This window comes from Arachis ipaensis, chromosome B4 (assembly GCF_059453495.1).
Source record: "Arachis ipaensis isolate K30076 ecotype BB chromosome B4, ASM5945349v1, whole genome shotgun sequence".
In the NCBI taxonomy this organism is placed as follows: Eukaryota; Viridiplantae; Streptophyta; class Magnoliopsida; order Fabales; family Fabaceae; genus Arachis; species Arachis ipaensis.
Window position 1 is genome coordinate 10,172,632 of NC_142439.1, and position 8,459 is coordinate 10,181,090.

The 8,459-nt window shown below is 35.9% G+C and overlaps 1 protein-coding gene across 1 annotated transcript; it reads left to right on the top strand.

Annotated features, from left to right (window-relative positions):
• Positions 1–575: 575 nt before the first annotated feature.
• Positions 576–8,032, top strand: CPSF30 (cleavage and polyadenylation specificity factor 30). Its single transcript, XM_016342223.3, has 7 exons — positions 576–1,206; positions 3,157–3,540; positions 4,199–4,361; positions 4,794–4,904; positions 5,251–5,319; positions 5,922–6,008; positions 6,790–8,032. Exons 1-7 carry the CDS (start codon positions 800–802, stop codon positions 7,657–7,659), a joined length of 2,091 nt encoding a protein of 696 aa, XP_016197709.1. The 5' UTR covers positions 576–799; the 3' UTR covers positions 7,660–8,032.
• Positions 8,033–8,459: the final 427 nt, after the last annotated feature.

The window sequence follows — 8,459 nt, forward strand, 5'->3', positions numbered from 1 at the left end:
AAATATTAAATTTTAAATATATAATCAACAATAATTTGATAAACTCATTTAAATAAAAAAATTCACATAAAAAATTATAATTTAAAAATATAAAATTTTAAAATATAAATGACAAAGTAATTTTATAAAAATTTAATTATTTTTATTATTTTATATAAAGAGAATTTTGTTTATTAATGTTTAAAAAATAATATTAAAATTAGTAGTATAAAAAAGTATTTTAAATTTAATATTATAAAAAAATTATATAAGAACTATTTTGATGAATTTTTGAAATTTTAGAGATGAAAATGACTTACGTTTAAACTCTTAAAGACTATTTTTATTATAAAAATTTTTTTTACATGTCAAGTGATACGTGGCACTAACCTGACATGTCAACCAATCATCTTGTGACACGTGGTACGTCATCATGCCACCACGTAGTACTTAACGTGACACGTCATTATCCTATTTTATAACTAATATGACTAAAAAAATTATTTGAAGACTAATTTAAAGAATGAATGACCTTTAATTTGAGTATTAACTCCTAATTAATTTATTGATTTTTTTTTTAAAAAGATAGAAAGACCAATATACATTGGCAGGCGAAAACAAAAAAGCGGAAAACAAGTGCGTCAGCGTCTACCTCTCTTCGCGTGAGACTGCGTCGCTTTTGTTAAACTAGAGTAACGAGTGTCCCTCCTCAGCTCAATAGCTGCCTCATTCCTTCTTCGTTTCAACCCTCTTTGAATGCATCAATCCCTTTCAAAACCCTAATTTCCCATTTTGCAAAACCCTAACACCTAATTTCCAAATGGAGGATTCCGAGGGAGTCCTCAGCTTCGATTTCGAGGGCGGCCTCGACGCTGCTCCCCCCGCTGCCGCCACCGTCTCCGCACCCTCCGCCGGACTTCTCTCCAATCAAAACGATCCAACCGCGGCGGCCGCTGCAGCCGCGGTTCCCAATGGCGCTGCCGCAGCTGCGCCCACTGCTGGAGACCCCGGAGCTGCCGGGAATGTGCCCGGGAGGCGGAGCTTCCGGCAGACAGTGTGCCGGCACTGGCTAAGGAGCTTGTGTATGAAGGGAGACGCGTGCGGGTTCTTGCATCAGTACGACAAGGCGAGGATGCCGGTGTGCCGGTTCTTTCGGCTGTACGGTGAGTGCCGCGAGCAGGATTGCGTGTACAAGCACACCAACGAAGATATCAAGGAGTGTAACATGTATGTGATGCGATTTATTCTCAGTTCGTTTTTACTGTTTTATTTTTGGCAGAATTTGTGTATGTGTATTGTATAGAACGCGGTAGTTGTAGTTAGTGTAGTTTGTGTTTTTGAACTGTTTGTTGTTTTGATTGTGAGAGGTTTTTGAAGAGTGGTGGGGTTTGTTAATTGGACCGGTGGTGCCAAGGTTAATGGTTTTGAGGTGAGGGGGATTCCTTGCTGTTAAGGTTTAGCTTTTTAGGGCTATGATCATATACAGCTTTGTTTTTCCAGCTTTTCATTGATTGTTTCTGTTGTGAACAATTGTTTGGCTGTCTTGTGTTATACTTGTTAAGATATTAGATTTTAGACCTTACTGTGTTTTGCTTCAGTTCTTACTTCCGAGTTCAAGTTTATATTTCTTTAATTTTCATGTTTATTAAGTATGGTCATATTAATGGGGTTTTGATGCAACTTATATATGGAGAGTAGAAGGGGTCTGAAGAGTTTGAATGGGAAGGAGGAGGAGGAGAAATTTTTAAGTGAAGACAGACCAACCAAAGGCTGTGTCTCACATCATATTGACTAGAGCTACGTAAAGTTTGATGTCTGAAAAACATAATAAAGTAAACCACGTAAAAAGAAAAAAAAAAAAAGAATAATAATTTTAGTTTTCAGAGATTCTGCATGGTGGAATGATAATTTTCCTGCCATTTTAGGGGTACTTGTAAATGATCATAACCATTGAAATATTTTATGATCATATTTGGTCCTTGAAGCTGCTTGGTTGGCTTGGTAAGTGACATCTGATTATTGTTTTTCTGTCTACTTGCCATCTTCTCTACAATTGGATCACAAGCTGACCTTGGCCATTCCTAGTTTAATTATAATTTAATTTCCTGAAAAAGTTGTATATCTGTTGCTGGATCTTCTGATGCAGGTTTTAATCTATGCTTACAGGCTATCTAAATATTATTGAACACTTTTGTACTTAAAAAAGCCTTTGCGATAAATATTTCTAGTGAATGAGAAACAAGGAAGTCAATGATATACTGAAATCATTCATGAATACTTGATAGATATTAAACCATAAACTTCTTTGTCTATAGTAGACTGGATTCAGTGTTAGTTGAGATTAGAACCTTGTTAGGTTTGCTTTTATCATTTAGTAGATTCTTTTTCTGTCCATAAAGTCATGAATTAGAAACTGTCTTCACCTCTTGCCATGGTCATAACTCATAAGTAGAGACTAGAGCTTAGAATAGCTGCTTACCATGTATAGAGCAAGTTGTTAGTATTGTCAATGATACAAATATTTTTTTTCTATCTTTTAAGTTTAGTTCAGACTGATCATTTCAATAGAGTCTTGGAAAATACTTAATGTGCAAGATACATGGTTTTTCTTTTTCTATATATAAAAAAATATATTTCTTCCAGTTTGAAATGCTATTTTTCATTCTGCATTGCATCCTAGCTGCTTGAACTTTGGAATGATCCCCCTTGACACATTTTCTGAGCAGCGGGTTTTTCTATCCGTAACAGTTGGAGGAGCTTCATGACTCATTTCTGGGGTTGGGGAGAAGAAATGTGGGTAAGATTCTGTCAAGTTGTGTCCAATGTCTGCAGTAATTTGGACCTTGTTACATTTCATTTAGGGAAGTGAACTTTTTCTAGGAATTCAGCTTTATTTTTATTGATACTTGGCATAATTACGATGATCTGGAATTCTATTGGGGGTTCCGTTGGATATTCAAAGGAATTGGAGGGATTATTTGTTTGATGGGCTTGGTTATGTATCCCATTCTCTTTTTCTCTTTTTTGCTCAGAAGGATATGGCATCCTCCTGTTGTATTCAACTATTCATTCATTTATTTTTCCCCCAGTCTTCTATAAGCAGGTCCTTGTTTGTTTGGCTTTAAAATATCTGCTTAATGTTATGTGAATGTGATTTTGATATTTCTGCATCTGCAGGTACAAGTTAGGATTTTGTCCTAATGGGCCTGATTGCCGATACAGACATGCAAAATCTGCTGGACCTCCACCTTCTGTTGATGAGGTCCTTCAAAAGATCCAGCATTTATATTCTTACAACTACAATGCATCTAACAAGTTTTTCCAACAAAGGGGTTCAAACTATAATCAACAAGCTGAAAAATCTCAATTTCCTCAAGGAAATAATTCTACAAACCAAGCTGTTGCTGGAAAACCATTACAAGCAGAGTCGGGTAATGTCCAGCAGCAACAAGTTCAACAGGCTCAGCAGCCAGTCAATCAAAGCCAAGTGCAAAATGTTGCTAGTGGTCAGCCCAATCAGGCGAATAAAACTGCAACTCCTTTACCTCAAGGAATATCTAGGTGTGTTCAGAGTCTAGTAGTTCTCAATTGTGCTACGGAAAATTATTAGTATTCTTACAGTCAGATAAATGATAGACTAGGTATATAACTTGAATTACCGTTTGGGAGAGATTATGCCAGCATATACTTTGTGTAGTATACTAGTATTTTCTTCCCAACTTTACTGCTGTCCCTGTTGCTGTCTATATATATTACATGCCCTATGTTATTGGCTGTTCAGAAATATCCTTGATGTAATTTATTTTTTTACCATTAATGACATTGAATAATAAAATTGATGCATTCTTTAAATTAAGGGAGGGCTTACACGAAAAATAAGACTGGCATACAAAAAGGGGGAACCCATCAACAAAGTTTATGAATTGATGACTAGAAAACTTCTTACACAGTATAATTCTCTTTAAGGTCATTATCATATATTTTCTTTAATCATTATCAAGCTATGACACAAAGTTTGAGGCTAAAACAAGAACTGGTATCTGTCATATTATTCTAGTAATGTGCCCACTGCCTATACCAGATATGATAATATTGCATGTTTTCTTAATGAGAGGTTCATTTTCAAATAAATTTTCCTGTGAAAATTGTTGCTTCAGATTCATCTCTATTCTCTAACCTACATGAAATAAACTGATCTACGTCTCCGCAAAAACCTTAGGTATTTTATTGTTAAAAGTTGCAATCGTGAAAATTTGGAGTTATCAGTACAACAAGGAGTATGGGCAACACAAAGGAGCAACGAGTCAAAACTAAATGAGGCTTTTGATTCTGTGGAAAATGTTATACTGATTTTCTCAGTCAACCGAACTCGCCATTTCCAGGTATGTTTCTTGCTTTGCATCCAGCTTGAGTATTTTTGTTCAAATTTATGGATTTAGGCCAAGGATATATTTGTTGTTCAATTGACAGATGCAAGCATCCAGCACCTTCTTGAATTGTTGCATAAGATTCTATATGCTTATAATGATGGTAAAGAAAGAAATCAGTATAAGTTGGTTTTCAGTGGCTTACTATAGGGTGAAATGCATCAACCCAATTGGTTTTTCCTGATGATTTAATTTGACAAGAGGAGCAGATATCTAGTTTTGAAATCTGCATTCATTAATGAATGAAATGCAACCAGTAAACTCTTTACATATGTAGCTTTATGAATTGAGGACTAGAAAACATTTTACCCATATGGAAAGAACCTTTGCCTCTGTTTTCTTGGTGTGACCAAGCCGCCGAATCTGAATTTGTCTATATTTTTGCAGGGTTGTGCAAAGATGACCTCCAGAATTGGTGGTTCTGTTGCTGGGGGAAACTGGAAATATGCTCATGGAACTGCACATTATGGACGGAATTTCTCTGTTAAATGGTTAAAGGTATAAAAGTTCTTATAGCAACTTTGATGGGATATTTATCTGATAGATGCTAAAATAACTGGTTCTTGAATTATTTGTGGAACATCTAATTAGTAATACAAAGTTTTTTCACCAGAATTTGTTTTTTTATGATATAATTAACATCAATGTAAGGATCAAATCAATGTCTAAATAAATATTCATTGACTAAATCGACATGTAATCAATGCAAGTTTTCTCAGTTATATATATTTTTACTTCTGTGTCTGGGCTGAACTTGTTCATGAACCATCATTGGAAATTGGTAATGATATCCAGATTTTTTGGTACATTCAGTAATCTGTTAAATTGCCATTCTTGTCTGCAGTTATGTGAACTGTCATTCCACAAAACTCGCCATTTGAGGAATCCATACAATGAAAATTTACCAGTGAAGGTAATTTTTTAACCCCCCCTCCCCCAACTTCTATGATCTGAATTTGAGCTGAACAGAGTTTTTTTCTTGCTACACATTTTAATTGGAGTGATTTCTCTAATGAGAATGTTGTATTTTGGAGTCACGAGTTTCTTGAATATGGGAAAGGCTGGATCCATTTAGCTAATGATGTTACCTTTTCAAAACTTTATGATCAATTTGCCTTACTCTCTGTCTACACTTTTAATTATTCCTTTCTTTTCATGGCTAATAATTGTTCTCTACTCCAATTCTTGTGGTGATAATTTCTATTAGGAAATCCTGCACAAACATAACATTTAACGATGGTGCAATCTTTCACCATTTATGAGCACTAGGGAATGGTTAGGTTTAACTGCTAGGCATTTCAATATGATAGAGTTGATATATATACGATTAAAGTTGTCAGTTGGTGTCAGTGAAATCAGACATCTCAGTAATGAAGAAACATATTCTTGATTCTAGCTACATATTGCATATGCATGCTGATTTTGAAACTAATTTTATTGTTTAGGCATTAAGTTAGATATTTATTCTGCCATATTGGAGTATAATTAGGAAACATTCTGTTCATGTAATTGCAGATAAGTAGAGATTGTCAGGAGCTGGAACCCTCCATCGGTGAGCAGTTGGCATCCTTGCTTTATCTTGAGCCAGATAGTGAGCTTATGGTATGTTTTCCTTTGAGCCATAGTCTTGCCTTTTATGACTAGGAACACTTTGCATTTAATTAAATTTCGGTTTTGACTTATAATGTAACTTCCTTCTAAGAAACTATCAGACAGGATTGTTAGGCCATATCAATAATGTTATCCAACCTAATTTAAAATATGTTGAGAAGACATGATTTGCACCATCAGTTAGTTCTCTTCAGTGCACCCATAATAGCAATATTTTTTACAACTTAGGATAATAATTAGCTCCTAGTCATCAAACATAAAGTATGCATGGATACATCAGTTATATGTTCCTTTTTAATATTTTCTCAATACCAACGTAACATACATATTGCAATAAAAAAGTTGACCTTGGGTGAATACCTATCCTCACAAGAAACTTTTTGTTTGCATTTCCCCAGTTTAGATCTTTGCCACCCATACATATCCTTTAAATAACAAATATGAGATACCATCTCCCTTCTTTCATAGAGCACTGTACTAGACTTCTTGTTTAATGTGTCTGAGTATCATATATTCAACGCTTCATGTTATCATTTTACTAATCGACATATAGCTTGTGTTGGGTCCCAGTTATGTTGGGGTAAAAAATCAGCCAGGTCTCAAACATGTTAAATTAACAGCTTAAGCTTCACAATATTTTATTACTTTTGTACCAATTATCTATTAAAACTAGGCTATTTTAATAGATGGATTTAGGGAACATTGGTTGCTCTGTTGAACTGCAATACTTTGGGTATTGGATTTATATAAATTTTCTTTGTCATTATTCCAGGCTATCTCAATTGCAGCAGAGTCTAAACGAGAAGAAGAGAAGGCAAAGGGAGTGAATCCAGACAATGGAGGAGAGAATCCGGATATTGTCCCATTTGAAGACAACGAAGAAGAGGAAGAGGAAGAAAGTGATGAAGAGGAGGAGAGCTTTGGTCATGTTGTTGGGCCAGCTGTTCAAGGCAGAGGTAGGGGCAGAGGCATGATGTGGCCGCCTCACATGCCTCTTGCACGCGGAGCCAGACCTATGCCTGGAATGCCAGGTTTTAACCCAGTAATGATGGGTGATGGATTATCATATGGGCCTGTTGGACCTGATGGCTTCGGTATGCCCGATCTTTTTGGTGTGGGCCCTCGTGGTTTTCCTCCATATGGTCCTAGGTTCTCTGGTGATTTTGCAGGACCCCCTGCAGCCATGATGTTCCGTGGGCGACCTTCCCAACCTGGGATGTTTCCAGGTGGTGGATTTGGGATGATGATGAATCCTGCACGTCCTCCCTTTATGGGGGGGATGGGTGCAAATCCTCCAAGAGCCAGTAGGCCAGTTAATATGCCTCCGATGTTTCCACCGCCTCCACCTCCACCTCAAAATAACAACCGACTTGTAAAGAGGGATCAAAGAATTAATGATCGGAATGATAAATTTGGTTCAGGATTAGAGCAGGGCAAGAATCAGGATATGATGAGTCAAAGTGGTGGACCTGATGAAGACATGCAAGGATACAAAGCACAGCAGGATGATCAGTATGCTGTCAACACCTTCAGGAACGATGATAGTGAAAGCGAGGATGAGGCACCTCGGCGGTCAAGGCATGGAGAGGGGAAAAAGAGAAGGCGAAGCTTAGAAGATGCCAATGCAAGCTCTAATCACTAGGTATGGCCCCTAAATACTGATGAGTCACTAACCAGGATGCCGGTTTCTGGTGCTTTTATTTTTCAATGTAATGAAATGAGGCCATCAGATATATCTTTGTATGAGTTATATTTATTTTTCTCGGGAAAACTGGGGTGCTTCAGGAAAATAAAAAATGAAAAAAAAAAGAGGAAAAGGTTCACAGTTACGTTCACAGGTCATGTAAGTTTTGCATAAAGTTCTTTGGATATTTATTGCTAATGTAGTGCGAACATAGCATAGGCGACGATGGATTATGAATATACTCAAGTGACTGTACCCCTGTCTCTGTATTTGTATAAAGAGATAGTAACATTAGAGTCCTTAATGAAAAAGTGACAAGGCATTTCATTTATGGTACTGGTTATAAGGTTATTGCTTGGGAATTGGTGTCGTAACATACATATTTATTCATATTTTCTGGACCAATTTAGATATTCTAAGAGATTGGTAAAGTAATAAAATGAAAATTAATCACTTTTAAATTAAGATTGGAATTTACAAATGAAAGGAATAACAAATTCAATAATGATTAATTTCTCATTATTTTACATTATCAAACTCTTCACTTTAGAAGAATTTGATTCATTTTGAAGGGAAAGATTTTGTTTTAACAAGAAAAAAGATTATGTAATACATTTTGGTTGCTTAATATAATATATAAGAGATTATTATTTATTAATGTATGTAGTGTATGTGTGTGTACTAGTACTTCTCTTGCTTTGGCTTTAGACGAAATTAAATCAAAGTAGGGTGCAACCATGTCATGCATGTTATTACCC